The sequence below is a fragment of the Larimichthys crocea genome, chromosome XX (assembly GCF_000972845.2).
Source record: "Larimichthys crocea isolate SSNF chromosome XX, L_crocea_2.0, whole genome shotgun sequence".
NCBI lineage: Eukaryota > Metazoa > Chordata > Actinopteri > Sciaenidae > Larimichthys > Larimichthys crocea.
Genome location: NC_040030.1, coordinates 5,389,830 through 5,408,631, shown reverse-complemented (window position 1 = coordinate 5,408,631; position 18,802 = coordinate 5,389,830). Strand labels below are relative to the sequence as shown.

Sequence of the window (18,802 nt, the reverse complement as noted above, 5' to 3'; positions counted from 1 at the left end):
TTACTGTGACTCTTATTTTCAGTTTCACCTGGGGAATGTCATGTTGTCATATTTCCAGTTATGCTCCACCTCTTACTGCAAGTCAACAACTGCTGTTTTTATTAACGCTTTCCTGTTTAGACATAGTTATAAACACACACAGCTTTACCAAAAAATCAATTGTCTTCAAGTGATCTAACTTGAGTCACAGTCGGTGTCATCTTCAACCAACACCAACGTTTGAGTCAGTGTCAGTTGAAGCTAGGGACTGCAACTGAAAATACATTTCTGGCAGAGAAGATGGAGGTTCAAGCTGCAGCTTTGTGCTAGATTCAGATTCTGCAGGTGGTGGCAGTGCCAGCAGGTCGGTGGTGCAGACTGTTGGTGGAGGTCTGGTCTACAGCTTTCTGTTAGAAGTTGTCAGTGAAGGAAGTCCTTCCAGTGACTGTGTGCCAGTGTCTGGAAGTAGTCACTGTGGGTGTAGTTCTGGATTGCAGCTTTCTGACACAAATGTTTTGGTAGAGGTGGAGGCTGCAGGTTGCTGTCACAAAGTATGTGTGGAGGGCAGGGCTGCAACTTGCTGTCAGAACTTGCAGGTATTGAGGCAGTATTTCCATAACCAGAACATTCAGGTGGAGATGAAGGCTGTACGTTGCTGACAGAAATTGTGGATGGAGGGTGGAGCTGCAACCAAATGCTACATTCTGCATGTGGAGGCAGCGGCTAAAGGGTCTGGCAGGACTGTAGGTGGAGGTCAAGCTGGAACTTTGAACCAAAACCTGGTCGTCTTGGTAGGTAAGACTCACTTGTCAAGGAGGGGGATATGCAGCAGTGGGTTGCAACCATACAGCTGGGGGCTGTATGGTTGGAGGTCTGAGCTGCAGCTTTCTACCAGGACCTTCAGGTGGATGCAGTAGCATGTTGAACCGAGATCTTTCTACAGTAGCCCAGAATGGACAAACAAATGCAGGCTCTAATGGCCACCATAGTTTGAGGTGAGGAGATGCAATCTTACAACAATATATCACTAAATCCCACACACTGGACCTTTAAGTGAACGATCCACTCATCTGTTCCAGGAACCTGAAGAGCTACAGGTTCACTGTGTGTCTGCTTTATTGAATTACATGTTGGTACACTAATCACTGCAGGATGACCTCATCCTGTGGCCTTTGTTTTACAGTGGGGGAATGTAACTAAGTACATTACTCAAATACTGAACAAAGTACTTTGTGTAATTCTGTCTTATGCTACATCTCAGAGAAAATATTGATCCTTTTACTTCACTACATTTGTCCTAGCTTTAGTTACTCTCAGCTTTAGTTACTTTTCACGTTTCAGATAAAAACATTTCAAACCCTTCCTGTCCAGTGAAAACCATGTATCTCCAATCTGTGTTTAATGTTTACGATGAACTGAAGGATGGCGTGTTCCTCTATGTGTTGAGAAAACTCTCCTTCTTCAGCTAAATAAACTCTTTAATAACCTTCTCTTATAATCTTGAAACGTCGTCATCACAAAGCTGAAAACAGACAAACGTGATTTTATAGACCATGATGCATTGCTGTAAATCAAACAAGCCAACAGTGTATAAAGTAGTCCAAATGAGCTCGACCATAAACATGCACAGCAGTAAAATGAAACATGAATGCAGCAGGAATATGAATCCAAAATAACAGACTTTCTTTTCATACTTTACATTTGCTGTTAATACTTATATACTTTTTCCTCAGTAACGTTTGGAGCACCAGAGTTTCACAGTGTAATATTCAGAAGGTCACTCTCCCTTTAACAACTTTGGCCCATATTTGGTGAAGCTACGCTCCTTCAGGATGTTGTAGCAGTCCTCCACCACCTGAGGGTGCAGCAGGACAAAACAGTGTCAGGGGAGGAATCAGAAGCAGACTCTAAACAGAAGGTTTACTGACTGTGTGTTCTTTTGTGAGCATGTCAGCATCCATAAAGAGCACACGTACACAGGTGGATGTCTGATGAGTGGACCCTGAGTGGGAGCTGATGTGTCCCTGCCTCATGTATGGGCAGACAAGAAAAGACCGGACCTTTAACCCTTCATGCCAAATGTATTTATGCGTAAACATGATATGATATATTGATATATGATGTTGTTGTTGTTAGTTGTTGATCATATTTTGGCCACAAACATTTGAATGAACTCTCTGAAGATGTTCCATGACTGAACCAGCACAGATTGTACCTTTAAGAGGAGACACTGCAGATGAACAGAGTCAAACCTTCAGCTGATTATTTACAGTAAGACAAATATTTTTTCAAGTTTTCTTAAATGTTATATTTTAATATGCAATTAAGACATTATGTCATTAAAAATGTACTAATTTGCAGACATTTGCAGAACAGATTGCATATCTTGCACGCTTAAATATTCTGCATACAGTCATCTTTTGCACACTGCTTGCACATTCCTGCACAAACTGTACAGCTCTTTTCATAAAAAAAACAAAAAACAAATATTGTACATGTATTTACATCTTTTAGCACCAAAACACCAAGACAAGTTTCTTGTGACAACCTACTTGGCGATGATAAATCAGACCATTAATGATATCTGAACAAACTTCTCTGTAAAAACCTTCAGAACATAGACAGTTGTGTCTTTGCTGCTGAAGTTTTTTTTTAAAACTATAAAGCATTAAATAAGGCATACAGCATTTTAAAAGATATTAGATTGTAAATTTCAGACATTCTGACACACTACAGGTGATCAGGGTCCAAATTAGAACTCCTTGACTCATTCATATCATCATGAAACTTCACCGGATGATTCCTGACATTAATGACAAGTTTTTGTTTTTATTTTAAAACATGCAAATGAGGTATTATCTAATGTAACTTTAAATCTGCAGACACAAACAGACAGTGAAGTTACACAAAGAGAAATGTAGTTATTTTATATTCTTTTCATTAGTCTGACATGAAGACATGCCATGTCAGTAAAGCATGACAAACATGTTGATGCTGATTGTTGTCTGGCTCCTGGCTTCATTCACACAGTGTGTGTGTGTGTGTGTGTGTGTGTGTGTGTGTGTGTGTGTCTTCTATAGTAACACAGTTCACATGAAATCACAGTGTGTGTGTGCGCGCACCGTGACAGGTGCCAGCACCGGATGTGGTTAGGGTGGATTGGTTGAGGGTGTGTGTGTGCGCGTATCTGTGTGTGGCTGCAGGGTATATAAAGGTATGAGCTGACACCGGCGTGGCCTCTATGAGCTAAACATCACGGTTGGAATTTAAAGGGGGTCTCTCAGTTTCGGGGGTTTTCGGACGTCCAGCTGGTCTCAGGAGCGGACTGAACGCGCACGAGGTGGGTCAGCTGTTTTTAATCAAACGATGACGCGTGGGATTATTAAACTTGAAATCACACACATGTGAAGCGATAAAGTTTCGATTGTGTCAAAGGAAACGAACATTTGCAGCAAACTTTGGGTGGATTTAATCGCCTGCGTGACATCGGGACTTGATTGCGGCGTGATTATGGATCCGGATCAGTCTCGTGCCATTCTGTCCCCCCTAACTTCCCATCTTGCTGATATCCATCCACAGCTTAGACCTGAGCAGAGTTCGGACTCGGATGCATCACATGCGTGGAGAGATGTTTGATACCGGGTCCATGTTGTCGCCTGGTGTTTGTGCGTGATTCATCCAGAGAGCACGCCGCTATAAATGCAGTGTCACGGGGTTGGCGGCTGCCCAAGCTGGGCTCAGTCCATCTCCATCTCTATTGAAACACTCTGCTTGGTACCGGCAGCATCTCTGTTGCAGCAGCTGCATGGCACACACACATACTACAGCTTTTGCTTTTTTAACTCAAACATGTCCCTCTTCTTCCAGTGTGGAGCTCAACATGGTGCAGCTGTCTCCATCCCCTACCCTGGATTTCACCACTCCACCTGAGTGCTCAGAGGAAGGACAGGACGAGCTGGTGATGGCCGGTAGCCCTAAAGTGGGCTCGCCCGGTGGTCTGAGTGCTCTGCAGCTCAGCCTGGAGGCCTCCACAGCCTACCAGGGCTACGACACCTACATAGAGGACGGGCTCATCTGCCTTAAACACAAAGTCCGCAACTTGGAGAAAAAGAAGGTAGGATGACTGAAAGGTTTTTAAAAAGGTGGACAGGTGGATGCAGGAAACTGGATTTTGTGACATGTCTTCTGTGCCCACAGCTGAAACTTGAAGACTACAAGAAGAGGCTGAAGCAGGGCGAGGCACTGAACAAAGATCAGATTGTAAGAGCCGGCAACAAATATATGATCTGACTGTAAAGATCTTGCGCTCAGAGGCTTTTGTCCACTTCTTTATTGTCCAGGCTGCTGTGGAGAAGTACGACGAGGTGCTGCATAACCTGGCATTCGCACAGGAGCTGCACAAAACTCTGGATGGCTTGACTCAGAATGTAAGTGACAGTCTGACTTGCCTCCATCACAGTGATTTTTATTTTTTTTGCTCTGGAACATCAGATGTTGATTAGCTGGTAAACTCCTGAATAGTTCTTAAACTCTTCAGTTTGTTGTGATGCTGTGTTTGTCTTTGTGTCTGCTTTGGTTCTGTTGATCTGGCATGCTTGTAAAACAGCTCCAGAGTTATCTTTAAGCAGAAATGCCAAATATTGTCCAGCTTCATAATTGTGAGGGTTTGTGACTCTTTGGTTTATGTGATGATGGGCTGTATATGGTAAGGATTTGGTCTGCTGGTCAGACAAAACAAGCAATTCAAGGTGGGTTTTAAGAGTTTAAGACACTTATTCTTTAGGTTGAATGTTTATCTAATGAAAATAAAAGTTAGCTGCAGCTCTACATGAACTGAAGTAAAACTGATTTTCAATGAGATGCGTTACTTTTTGAATATAAAGAATTCAGCATGCAAATATGGCTCTCAAGGTTTAGATTGTTTACAATGCTCACATGCTGTCTGCACATTTTAAGAGTTAATTGGTTCGACTCATTCCTCTGGTCCATATTGGCCATGAAGTGATCCTATTAAAAGATGGAGGTCAGTCTACAGTCGTCCCTATGAAAAATAGAAACGTTCAGCAGAAGCTAATGAGGCTAACAAACCTGCATGTGACTACCAGGACATGCAGGTATCCTCATCGCAGTTATTAGTGGCAACTCAGACTGCCGTACAAAACTGCATATTGTCCCTCATTTTCTTACTGTAACTCGTTTTATTGTCAGTATGAACAGGAGGAATGATTACTGTACATATGACGTGAATATTCTGTTCAGTCTGAACTGTATTTTATATTACTCAGCATTTTCTAAAGCTTACCATTAGTTTGTAGATGGATTCCCATACAGTTTGGACCAATCATTAATTTATCTATAATTTGACGATATTTTCATAAGGTGACTTATTGACGGGGGAGATGGCTCACCTGCTAATGAACCAAAGCTGCTTTTATATAGTTTATGATAAATGGCGTTATCTTCTGCAGGGTCAGTATTTGTGTGCTTGATCACACCACATTTAATATAACCAGAGATGTTGCTACACTCAACTGAAATGACAAATGATGAAAAGATTTTTCTATAGCCAATACACTGACCTGGCACCACAAACTTGAGTGATGTAAAAGATTAGATAAATCTTGAAGACTTGTTCTGCTCCTTTTTATATCATGTAAAAATCTGGTTCTGTTTGACGTGTATGATTGCTGAACTATTAATCTTCCCCAAATAAACAAATCAAACGGTACAAAACATACATGCACAGGAAGAAAGTGTCACAACAACAAAAACATGACTCACCCAGACACCCTGTTCATGTAAAGATCTTGTAGTTCAGGCTCCATCTATGATTGGCTATGTTGTCTTGGACGTAACCTTTGTCCAAATTAGTGTGACTGAAGGTTTCCAGGGCAAGAAAGAAATTACTTTAGTAATTAGTTAAGTTATATATTCTATTGTGTGTTACCTACAGTAGACTGTGGGCCATGTACCCTCACTTGAGGAAACAAACAACTGATCAACGTAATACTGGGCATGGTGTGTAGGACTACAGAAGTTCTGTGGTCTGCCAACTTGGTGACGTGGTGAAAATATTATTCTGGCAATCCCACTTTAAAATACCTGAACTAGCCCTTTAAACACAGAGCTAATCATCTCGTGGCAAGAGAGATTTCTGTAATCCATTTGAACAGAATACACTTTCCTGCCAAAGGTAATGTTTCATCCAGCAATTTAGATTAAATTTTAGCGGTGACAACAGGAGAAGCAGGAAACAGATGATGCAAAGCCCCTCCAAACAAGATATTTACTTTACCAAAAAAGATGAACATACTTCTTTTTCTGATATTTTAGACAGATAAACTATGATCAATCTTATTCTGAACAGAAGGTTTGTATTGAGTTTACCTTCTAATCCAAGAAAAGACCCTCAGTCAACAGCTTATCAGTCGTCCTTTATGTAGTCACTGCCCTGTTGTGTTTCTGGATGACATCCCTCTTCCCAGAGACAGGTGTCGGCATAGAGACCAGAAAACTGAATATCCTTTAGACCTTAACAGAATCAAACTATAAGGTTAGCTTTTTTTTTTTTTTTTTTTTTTATGCAAACCCTATAGGGAGAGAGGTGAGTAAGCCTAACAGTCCATATGGAGTCTGGATATGAATAGAGGATTGTATTTGGAGCCAGGCTGGCGGTTTCCCCCTGAGCCCAGTCTTAGTGGTAAGCTAAATGAATCGACTTCAGGCTCTAGCTTTGTATATGATGCGCACACAAAAGAGTAGTATCAATGTTCTCATCCAATTCTGGGCTAGAAAGCAAATCCTGTCTAATTCAAACACTATCATCATAGCCCAGACTTCAGGACATCCGACTGCATCCAGCAGTTGATGAACGTCCAAAACACTGCATGAATAAGCTGTCACAACAAAGTTCAATGTCATGTTTTCAATCCTGCTCCTTGACTCTTCCTGTGGCTGCAGTTGCTGAGAGACCAGAAGAGGTTGGCGAAGAAGGAGCAGGTGGCAAAGGCGGAGACGGAGAGGAGACGTCTGAGCACTGTGCTCCAGGTTCAGCACCTCCTCCACAGCCTGCAGCAGGAGCACGTCAGGACAGACCTGCTGACCGGAAACAACCAGGCACCTCACATCTCAGCCCAGCAGCTGCACAGCCTGAGTCAGCTCGCCACCCTGCTGGGAGTCAGGAGGGATACCCGACTCAGGTGAGCATCATCTGTCATTTATAGAGGAGCTGCTTGCTTAAACTCATTTGGTGTGGAAATGACTATGTTGACCATATCTAGAGTTAATGGTATTGTTAAACAGTGACTCAGCAATTTTCAGCCATTGCTGAGAATTCTGGACACGGTTTCTTAACGCTGTGGGCCACAGTTTGTCTAACATTGGTATTTCACTATATCTTGTTATCCAGCCCATGACACCCCACACACAAGCTGCCCATTCATTTGTTGAATGATTGATTCTGATGCTACAAGCCATCTAAACCAGTGTTGACACAGCAGGCCTGTGTCAGAAACCTTAGCTTCAGGCCACAAGTCAAATAAATTTACAACTGTATACATTGTAATGATATTGAAAATATAATAATCTATAATAGGAAGTCTTCTTGCCATGAGAAAAGATGATCTCATTGAAGACTCTGATTAGATTTACTAGAGACTAAAGATAATATTAAGATTGGACGGTAGTTGTTAAAGTCACTAGGATCCCCACCTTTCATGTAATGTAACTGCAGTTAAATCAGTATGGAGGTTATCTTTACCTTTTTAGACTTGTTAGAGTTTAAATGGATCAGTTTGAGTGGAAAATATTTGAAGAACCTGGACATTTCCATCAGTTAAGTTAGTAGCACTAGAGTGTGAAGTGGTGATGAAAAGCCTCACACAAACTTGCTTGATTAGGATTTTCAAAAGATTTATTGTCCATGGGTTTGATAATTTTCCGAATCTTAGATGCATGCAAGCGAGGACCAGCAGAAGTCAGTTGTTTTTTTTTCCAAAAGTCTTGACAGTTTTTCTGTCATTGCCTAAAATTCAGTCAGATGATTAGTATTGTTGGCTTCCTTCAAAGCTTCTTCTGGCAAGAAGAGCTTTTGAAATGTTTGGATAGAGCCAAGGATTGAACTGAAATCTTTATGACCTTGTAAATGCACTTCTAGAAGAATGGTCAAAAATCCCCATAAACACACTCCTAAACCTTGTGGATACCCTTCCTAGAAGAGTTAAAGCTGTTTATAGCTGCAAAGGGTGGACCGACGTCATATTAAACCCTATGGATTAAGAATGGATGTCACTTAAGTTCATATGCGAGTCAAGGCAAGTGAGCGAATACTTTTGGCAATATAGTGTATCTGATGACTAGCACGGAGAATATTTATCACTAACATTTAAACCACAGTGGTTTGGGTGCTGCTGCAAAAACTGCAACTTCCAGAAATCATTAAAATGATAAAGTGTCCATGTGAGGGGGGGTGTGCAGACTATGGAGTCTGGAGAACCGACTAATGGATCAGACCAGAGATGACTGCTCTTTGAGCAAATTCAAAAGAAGAGTGAAGTCTGTCTTCTGAAGCTCAGATTGTTGCCAAATGTCACTGGTGTTGACATGCTGTAGGATTCTTATCCAGCAGGCAGCAGCATTTTAGTTCATCAGCTAGATTGCTGACTGTTGCTCCAGGGGAAACTGAAGGACTCTGCACAGAAAATACTGAGCTAAGTATGGAAACTCTGATCAACACTGTTGGAGAAAATTGAGCGTCACCATACAGGCAAGAGGTGGTTTGAGAAGCAACCTGCGACGAAAGAAGTGTAACCATATCTAGTATATTGTGTTTTTGCACTTTTTTTGTAGTGAATGAGCTAAAACCTCTACTATCTATGTTTTAATGGTATAAAGAGAGCCTCCTGTCACACTGCATTCCTTAATGACCTCCCCTCTATCTCCACCGTGTTGTAGTTTAGATGAGCAGATGGAACAAGCAGCTGTGGCTTACCTGGATCTGTTGGAGGGGACCGACAAGCCAGTGGCTGGATCCACATGTAAGTATAACAACATGAGTTTAGGCATCTGATCCCCATAAAATGTCATCTTCACAATCCAGGCTAATGATTTTCATTGACCTTCATGCTGCTTAATTCAGTTCTTCAAAGGTAGATGGCAAATTTCTTCATCAATGTCTATTTTTCTTGTTAAAGCAGCCATTTCGTGTGGGTTGTGATGTAAGCTCGTGGGAAAGTCTCTTTGGGCGAGTGTGCGTCACGTGACTGACTCCTTTTGAAGCAAATTTGGCATAGTATGTAATGATAGCAAAGCCTGCCGATCTTCCTGGAAGCTTGGCGTAGATGGATAAATTGTAGTGAAAATGTAATTCTCAAAAAATTCACTTCTCAAACTGTGGTACATGAGCTCCCTCTAGTGGTACTTGGTTGTAATATATTAGTTGAAAAACAAAATTTAAACTGAGCTTAGTTTTGAGCTTTAGTTATTCTCCCTGCACCGTAGTCATGTTAAAGCATGCAGCGTGCACATACATCCATGAGTACTCTCTGAGATAGTAAGATGAGGTAATATGACATGATGATGCAATTGTGGCTTCAGACAAGGAAATATTAGAAGAGAATGGTGGAACTTGGAGAGCCATGTATGATTTTTAACGTGGTAAAATTCTATTACTTGCAAACTGAGAAGATGTCTGTATTTATTTGCATATAGAGAGGGGTATTTGTCACTATAAACTCATGTGGAGACACATTCTAATGCAGATGTGAACTGAGGTATTGAGAAGCCAGGACACATGTTAACAACTGCTGTAAACAGGATTCCAAACTGACTGCTGGCTTGTTGACAACCTGACAGACTGCTCATGTTTCTTGCTCTCTCCTCAGTAATTACTTTATTGATTGAACTTGTAATAACAAACTGTCATTTTCCGGAAGGATCATCTGAAGTGGGGTTTCCCCTCAATGACTCTTCTCCTTTCAGTCAAGCTGTTGAAAGAGGAGCTCACCAGGATGTTGAGCTACAAGTACTTCAGTTGTCTTCCACCTCCACCCAACAAGTCTCCAGAGGTGTTACTGAGCTCAGCCCACAGCAGTAAGAATAATGCTTACAACTACTGTGAAACTAACTACCTGTGGGTGTTCATGGTGCCTGAAATGACGATTGGGTGTTAAGTGTCTAATTTACTACTCTATACCTTTGCCTAGTTTGAATATGGTGACCTGCAGATTCATGTTTGTTTCTCTTTTGCTCCTGCCAGCCACATCACAGTCAAAATCAAGTGAAATTTCGAAGGAGGTAAGATGGATGCCACTTTGTTTTTCAAATGTTGGTGTTGTGTGTATTTCAGTACTTTGTGTATTTAGGTCCTGTGTGTATTTTGGTGTTGTGTATTTAGGTCCTGTGTGTATTTCAGTGTTGTGTATTTTAGTCCTGTGTGTACTTCAGTGTTGTGTATTTTAGTGTTGTGTGTGTACTTCAGGGTTCTGTATTTTGGTGTTGTGCGTGTGCCTGTCAGCATGCTCCAGGATCCACTGATGCTCTATTGGTGATATGGCAGTTTTTCAACAGACTGTACCTGACTGACATGGCGACTCCTCCCATTCAGAACTGGAAGGAGGACTTCCAGGCCATGAGGGAGCGGGAGCCCCCTGACTGCTGGGATATGGAGTTCACAGATGGCGTCGCCTCGCCCAAAGCTGCAGTCCATAAACCGTGGAGAAGAGCTGCAACTTTCATCCCCAAAGTGCCAGTCACCACCAAGAAACAATCTGCTGGCTGCAAACAGGTGAGATCTCCTAGTTTTCACTGGACTTGACATTGTAGATGTGTTGAGGGACAAAAAACAAACTTGTAAGTTTGCAGTTGTAAGCATTCAATTCAATTTTGACATCCACAAAGAATTGAACTCCCATCTGTCAAAGACACTGACAGATTGTACAGACCCTGCAGATGTCTTCATCTCTCTTTATCAAGTTTGATTTCATCCCCTTAAATTGTTATCATTTGCAATTTCAGATTGGCATTTTCACTCCAAAGTTAACAATAAATGTAGTTTTGATATGCACACATTAACACTTTGTTTTGAAACTTTGATTTTTTAGTTATGTCATTTCAAAACAGATTGCTTTTAAGCTTTGAAATGTCAATAGCTGTATAAAGTGGGCTTGACTGTCTGTATTGGGAAGTTCAGACACAACTTTCGATCTGTGTTCATTCGCTGAGGTTGTGGGAGGATGACTAACATTTAGGATTAGGTGTTGTAACCTGTAAGGACTACAGGTCATACTTCAGTCTTTCACCAAGAAAGATGAAACAAGGGAACTCTGTGTCGGGTGCTGTTGTACATCCAAACATTGATTATTACATTATCTTCTCCCCAGAGAAAAGAGAGGAGAGCCAAAGGAGAACAACATGCTAAGTTGGTGAGTACAACACTTTAGTGTACAGATATCTAAAAGCAATTTGCCAACCATCCTTGTGTGGTTCCTGACAGGCAGTTCATATGGATATGCCTGTGGAGGTTTTCAACACTCCATCTGCCTTACCCAAAGACCCTGTCCTGAGGAAGCAGCACCTAGAGGACCTGATGACAAAGATCCATGGCTCCTTCAGTTTCATGCAGGTGGAGGATGTTTGCAAACCCATTAACTTTCTAATAAAAGATTAAACCATTGTTTGAGCATTCAGTCTTGCCAGTGTTTAAGGTTTTTAAATGTCCTTTTTCAGGAGTCTCTTCTGGATGGAGAGAGCTCCCCCACTAATGGCCACCCGAGACTGAAGAGACGACCGTCTGGATCTCCATCTCCTCTGGGTAACTTTGAACAAGTCAGCAAGTTTTGTAATTTGAGAAGACGATACCAACTCTTAAACTATGTCACATGGTTTTTGTCAGTTCATGGAGACTTCTCACTTAATATGCAAATATATCTCATGGTGACCCATCCAAACCCCATTTCCCTCTTGGGGTGCCTGTACCACAGTTCACTGAGCCTAACACTGGCCGTCCTGGATAACCAGTTTTCCAGTCCAGCAGTACGCATGTTCATGTGCGAGGTATAGTTATTAATTACAAGAAACTTTATCAGAACCATGAATAAAGTACTTGATATGAAATAGTGAAACATGGGAACATTAGGTTATAGCTACAACTGTGATATTCAACAATGGAAATCTGAACAGTATACAGTAATTGCATAACTAGAATAGAAACACTAGACATCTTTTTCAAGATGATGATGATAATAATAGTAATAAGAGTAATAATATAATAATAAAAAACAACCAGTACTGTTAAGATTAAGACTGCCGCTTAACATGTGCTATATATGTGCAAAACCTAAATATGCACGGATATAAAAGGGCTCATTCTAAAAGGTAACAAAAACATAATTATTTTCAGGTGATTATACACTAATGAAAACATATTGCAGAATCACCTGAAAATAAGAATAGTTATGTTTTTGTTACCTTTTTTAGAATGAGTCCTTTATCTACAGACGCAGAGGTCCTCTTCCATTGAAGCTGCCATGTTTCTACAGTAGCCCAGAAGAGACAAACTAAACACTGGCTCTAGATAGAGAATTTTGCAAGTTTCCCAGCCACTGTAGTTTCTCTAACATGCTTGAAAGCCGAGGGTGAGGCAAATGAGTTGCAGTCTGGAATTTCACAACTAGATAAATCTTACTGCACCTTAAGCACAGATTTGCCTGTACACACTGAATGTAAACATTTTGTTTCCATGAAAACTGCAGAAAGTACTGGGTATGGTTGGCTAATGTACATGAGCATCAATTTCATACAAACATTTTACTTGTAATATATGAATCATCTTCTGTTTATTTCTCTCTAACTAACCAGCTCACACAGACTTGAGAAGCCCAGGTGATGTCCTACCCAAAACAATGCATGTAAGCTGGTCTTATTTTTCTATGTGTTAAGTCAGTTGTGACTTGTATTGAAATCACTTGGACTTGTCATCACTTCATCCTCATCCCCCACTCAGTCCACCCCACTGCCTAGCAGGCTTATGGAGCGCAAAGCCAGTCTAACAAATGGGGATCCGTGCCTGGAGACCTGTGACCTTGAGCTTTCCCCAAAGGACCTACCTCATGTAAGAAACGGCATGTTGGCTATGAGATGCAACGTAATAACTCTATAATTCTACATGGTTAAAGTAATCTTGTCTCCGCAGGAGCCGCTGCAGCTGGCTGAAATAAAGAAGTTCCCTTCACCACCACTGTACTGCAGGGAGTCAACCATCTCTGTCAGTCTAGAGGACAAGAGCCGTCCTCGTGTAAATGAAAATCTCTTACCATCTCAACAAAGCACATAAAGCTGAAAGTGTTGTCAAGCTTTTATGTAACATTTAACTTCTGTGTTTCACAGACACCAGTAACTGAGTCAGGGGAGCAGTCCCCCTGTAATGGGGTGGCATCTTGCACCTCCACCCCTCCTCAGGGACAATCTTTCTCTACACCTCCCACTAGACGAACTCTGACATCTGCACAGTTTCAGAACATCCAGTCAGTAAGTATTACCAAAGCTGAGCGTTTAATGTCCAAAAGGCTGTAGGTTAAGGACATGACATTTATTGCTAGCCAAATGACAACTGATTGCATATCCAGCAACATGTAGATGGTTATTTCTGTACAGTGGGTGGTAATGCACCTGAAGTTGTTGGTCAAGTCTTGCCAAAGAAAAATAACTTGTTAATACAATCAAATTTCAGTCTCTCTAATAAGTGAAGTGTGAATGGGCTGACTGGGTCCTGACTGCTTGTGCCAGATTTGGTGGTAGTTATGAAAGGTTCGTCATGTCTTTGTAAATGCAAATGCTTTCAATAGCTTTAAAGTTTTTGAAAAACATTACAGCATGACAAAACTCCAAAATGCAGTTGATTGCTCAACAGGACAAGTTTGAAGTCCATGGGAAATGTTGACTAATTGCTGTCCTTAACCAAAAAAAAAACATAACACACATTTAAAGTCATTTCGTTCATTTTAACTACTGCGGTGCTGTAGCCCTCTTGTGGGTGACGTAAAAATAGAGTGTGGTTCTCAAACACTGAAGGCAACATGGTTTGCTTCAGCTGACGAAGTATAATGAGCAAATGCTATAACCAATGAAAACCAAGAAGGTGCAAAGACACACCACAGGAAAGTGACTTGTGTCCTGTATCCTCTCTGCCGTTGTTGTTTAAGACATGGCACAAACAGCACTTGTTAAAATCAAATGGCCACTATGACAAAACAACAAGTTTTCTCATTCCAAATTAAGAAATCATGACAATCCAGACCAACCAATGATAAATTACAGACTACAACATCACAACAAGTTGCAAGTTCTTCCTGGGAAGTTGACTTGACGAGCCAAGCCCACAGCACAAACTTGAGGACTTATAGTTGAGACACAAACTAATCATTTCTGTCTCCTGTCCTGACTGAGTTGATGCAGCTGCCATGTGACGAGGGAAAGTACTGTCTGAAAATGAACAAAACGTTCAGACACACCTTTACTGGAGACATGGAAAGTCTGTCTTCATTAGCTCTTGACAGTCTAACATTATATCTACATCTTTCTGCAAGATTCATTGGTGTTCATTTTCTTCTCACTGTAGGTCTTCAAGGTGAATACCTCCTTACCTCAGAATGGGGAGCTAAACTACAAACCAGATTCTGCAGTTTTCTCTGAGCCAAGGTACAGCACTGCCAGTACCCAAACACCACCTGAGTTTGCTCCCTCAGAAGACGAATCACAGTCAGGTATGTTTAAAAGCTTTGTGTTCCTAAACTCTCAACCTTCATGGGCTGAATGGTCAAGTCAGTCAGCTGAGACCCATTTCATGCTGCATCATCTCTCTAGTGTACCAGTCAGATTATACAGCGGGTAATGGTGGACAGATCTTCCTGTCCCCAGGCCAATCAGGTGGAAGTGCAAGTCGACCAGGCCAGTCGTACTACACCAGAGGATCTGTGAGAGGTATGGCACGTGGAGGCAAAGGACTGGCACAAACCTTTCGCTCTTCTGGTTGGCATCGAGGTATCTATCCTCGGCTCTCCTTTTCCTCTTTTAGGGTTTTCACCACTCCTGCACTCCCTCCTTTCCTTTTTACTAGACACGTGTTCAGGATCAGGTGTTGTTGGAGTAGTCTTGTCACATTCTGCCTAAAGCTTGGGAAGAAATTAATCTTTTGATACTCAACACAGATTTCTCTTCCTCAGGAGGATCCTACATCCCCCAGGCTCATTTCAGGGATTCTGGGCCTCTTCTCTATGCTACCAGAGTAAGTAAATCTCTTGTACTTCATGTTGAGGAACTTTGCAATGGGACATGCCTAAGAACAGTTTCCTTGAAGATTAGCTAGGAAAAGGCGGCCCATGGTCCTTTTCCTCACATACCTTTCACTTTCTGTACACATCAGAACCCACAAATGCTAAAAACATACATACATTTAACCCTTTGTCCAGCTCTTTAACAATGTACTTTACTGTTGAGAGATGTTGTTGCATTATTATCTTGTGCCTTTGGAATTATGTTATGTTAATTACTTGGCAGTCCCCAGTTTTTGAATCGGTAAGCTATTGAATGTCTGTAGTGCTTTGGACCAGAGACCATTGGAAACACACTGATTTAAACAAGAATAACATAATAACTGATCTGGTTCCAGATACAATTTTGTCTGATCTGCTGAACAAAGGGGAAAAAAATGCTATCATGTAGCAAACTTAAGCACAACTCAAGAAATCAGTATGTTTGCACACAACCCTTTGTTTAATCCAGTCTGGTCTTGTGTGTGTATAGGTTTTATAGTCCTCTGTGGTCATTTTTCTCAGGACTCTGGATACCAACACAGCTACAGACGTGGAGGAGGGAGGCATAACTCTGGTAAGAACACAAGCTCTAACTCCAACTCCAAACGCTCTATGCCTCAGGAAAAGAGCTTTGGCAGTAAACACCAGTTCAAGTTTTTCCCTTAAGGACAATAGATGGAAGGGATAGGTATCCTTTTCATTGATACTACTACTACTCTGCCAGCACTGCTTATGTCTTGTGTCTTATGTTATCACAAATTAGTCCCTCCTATTTCTTGCAGCAGCATGGAGTGACTCTTCCCAGGTGAGCAGTCCAGACCGGGAAGGAGCCTTTACGATTGTTGACTCGGGTCACGGAGATTCCCTGTCCGTTTCTACCTTGGAAGTCCCTCTTACTCCACACGGCCACCATCACACCACCCTGCTTCCCATGCAACTCTACCCGCTCTCCCAGCCTCTGCGAGTGGCCTTCACCGCCTCTCGCACTGCCAACTTTGCCCCAGGGAACCTGGACCAGCCCATCGTATTTGACCAGCTTCACAGTAACCTGGGGGAGATGTATGACACCCACATCGGTCGCTTCACCTGCCCCATAAATGGAACCTACGTCTTCATCTTCCACATCCTGAAGCTTGCCATCAATGTGCCGCTCTACATTAATCTCATGCGCAACGAGGAGGTAATGGTGTCAGCGTATGCTAACGATGGAGCCCCAGATCATGAGACGGCAAGCAACCACGCCATCCTGCCTCTTTTCCAAGGAGACCAGGTGTGGCTCCGGTTGCATCGTGGTGCCATATATGGCAGCACCTGGAAGTACAGCACGTTCTCTGGCTTCCTACTGTATCAGGATTGAACAGACAGCCCTCTTCTCTCAGTGTGTGGACTGTTTGCTTTGTACTAAATGGTGATTAAACTGACATTTCAGTTTTGTGGTCAGGCTGCATGCCAGTGCCCTTTTTTCACCAGAAAGCCCATTCATAACATAAGTTTTGGCAGCCAGCTGGTACATGTATGATCTGTACTCGCAGCCATTATCTACATTTGAAATGGGGATTGTGACTGCTTGACTTACAACTAAATGTAAATTGTCATTTCCTCATGAATGTGTGGTTCATGATGCATCATATGGGTGGGTCATAGGTCCTCCCTGTGACCATGATACCAGTACACCTGGGCCTAACATGTCATCTTGCTGTAAATCATAATGTAGCACTTCACCTGCTCAGCCCACAGCTCACTGATTTCAGTGAGAACTCTAATGCAATGTTATAAATTTGTGCCTTTGTTTTCTGAATGGCTTTGGGTGACTGACCAGATGTTAAACGGCTAATGAACTGAATGACTTGCTGACTTATCGGATGAATTATAACTGACTCTACTATCAGCACATTGCTTAGGCTCCAATGCATTCAGTCTCACCTTGCTGTGTGTATGAATGAAGCTGAGGAAGGAAAGATTGTATTCTTGGTGATGGGTATGGTGTTGAACACTTGAGGCCAAAACTGTTGCACTAACAGACTACTGTGGAGAGAAGGAAGTGGTCCCTTGATGTGCCTAAATAAAAGATGAGCAGTGATGTTTGTGTGCTTCATCTCGATTTTTGTCCTGCAGTTGGATGTCTTGTTTAAATTAGACCTGCGTCTATGTTGCGTTCAGCTGTACTACGTTCTACTTCAGTATTCTTTTCCAGTTGCTGGGTCTAAAAGTCTTGGACCTGTTGATTCTTTAATTTTCTGCCTAGCTGTGGAGCCCTGTCAGTCTAAAATGGCAATAACCACTTCAATTTCTGAACTGCAATCAAATTTTGCAAAATCTTTAGCTGAACAAGATAATCTGGGGTTTAGCCCAGATTATGGCCTTTAACCTAAACCGCAGAAACAATTGATCATTATGCTCGAAGTATTAACACTGTTTTGTTTAAAAGAAACCAGACTGAGTCTACAGCCATGCTAGGTGCTCTGTGAGGCTGTACTTGGGGCACAGTGGTGTTTTAAAAATTGGTCTGCATGTTAACGCACTTGCTGTGACACCCAATTTGGTATTTTACTCCTATAACATTATCAAGCTTACAAAGGACTGTTTTGTTTCTTAAAGCTGCCAGCTTCACGGCCATTCTATTGGAAAAAAGATAATAGAAATGTCTTTATGAACCAGCAAACATGTTGGCTGGACTACTGTTGGTTTAATCCAAGACCTCCTAGTTGGGAAGCAACTGTTCACTGAGCCACGAGATTAGCTTAAGTTATTTTGCATACAGTTCTTACAGCAGTCAAATTAAACTGAGGCCCCTTCTAAATCAACAGGGACCACCATTCATGCAGTAGTCGTATGCAGTTTCTTTTTAAACTGCCAATTTCAATTGAGGTCATAGTGAAGGTGTGCAGTAAACCACCCCTTTGACTAAACCTTGATGATAAACAGAACTGAATTTGTACATACCGACATTTGTAAATATGAACTTCGTAAGGTGAAATTTATAGCAGAGCTGTTTTATTGCATTAGCTTGCACGGGTGCCAGTTGTGATTGAAAACAAAGCCATTTTGATGAAAAGTGGTTTATGTAGGATTTTTTTTCTCAATGTTTTGTGATTCGTTGCTTCCAGAGTGTAACACCACTGTGGTAGATATGGAAAGCTGTAAACATGTCTTTGTTCTGATTACATTACTTATGATCAAAAACTAGCAAGTCGACAACTTTAACGGCCAAACATCAGGCAAGTGCAACAGTACAAGAAATAGCAGTCAGCTAATATTACTTACTAGTCCAACAGCAAGAAGCTCTTTCAGCCTTTTATTCCACCAAGCTCTCACCAATGATGAAGTCAGTCCAGGATTTATTCTCGACTGGCAGCTTCTTGCTCGCTTACTCTCCTTTTAGTCTTTTTAATTTCCACTGTCAATGTCCACTTTGATCTAAGCCTGCTTCTATATGTTACCCATTTGCCCAGCTCCAGTTCTGGCATGACGCTGGTTCCACTCCCTTTCATCTCCCCCTCCTAAAGCCTGAAAAC

The 18,802-nt window shown here is 41.7% G+C and overlaps 1 protein-coding gene across 6 annotated transcripts; it reads left to right on the top strand.

The window, feature by feature from the left end:
• The first annotated feature begins 3,135 nt into the window (after window positions 1–3,135).
• caprin2 (caprin family member 2) lies at window positions 3,136–17,367 on the top strand. Of its 6 annotated transcripts, none has more exons than XM_027272054.1 (21): window positions 3,136–3,319; window positions 3,847–4,093; window positions 4,177–4,239; window positions 4,320–4,406; window positions 6,940–7,178; window positions 8,932–9,014; window positions 9,958–10,068; window positions 10,235–10,272; window positions 10,535–10,762; window positions 11,358–11,399; window positions 11,471–11,599; window positions 11,704–11,788; window positions 12,835–12,884; window positions 12,980–13,087; window positions 13,169–13,270; window positions 13,363–13,503; window positions 14,594–14,738; window positions 14,893–15,015; window positions 15,198–15,259; window positions 15,810–15,861; window positions 16,070–17,367. In XM_027272054.1, the coding sequence occupies exons 2-21, from the start codon at window positions 3,860–3,862 to the stop codon at window positions 16,642–16,644; spliced, it is 2,697 nt and encodes an 898-aa protein (XP_027127855.1). In that variant the 5' UTR covers window positions 3,136–3,319; window positions 3,847–3,859; the 3' UTR covers window positions 16,645–17,367. The 6 variants fall into 6 exon arrangements, with proteins under 6 accessions (XP_027127855.1, XP_027127853.1, XP_027127854.1 ...); XM_027272052.1 differs by having other exon boundaries at window positions 14,839–15,015; window positions 16,073–17,367; XM_027272053.1 differs by having other exon boundaries at window positions 3,137–3,319; window positions 10,583–10,762; window positions 14,839–15,015.
• The last annotated feature ends 1,435 nt before the right edge of the window (window positions 17,368–18,802 follow it).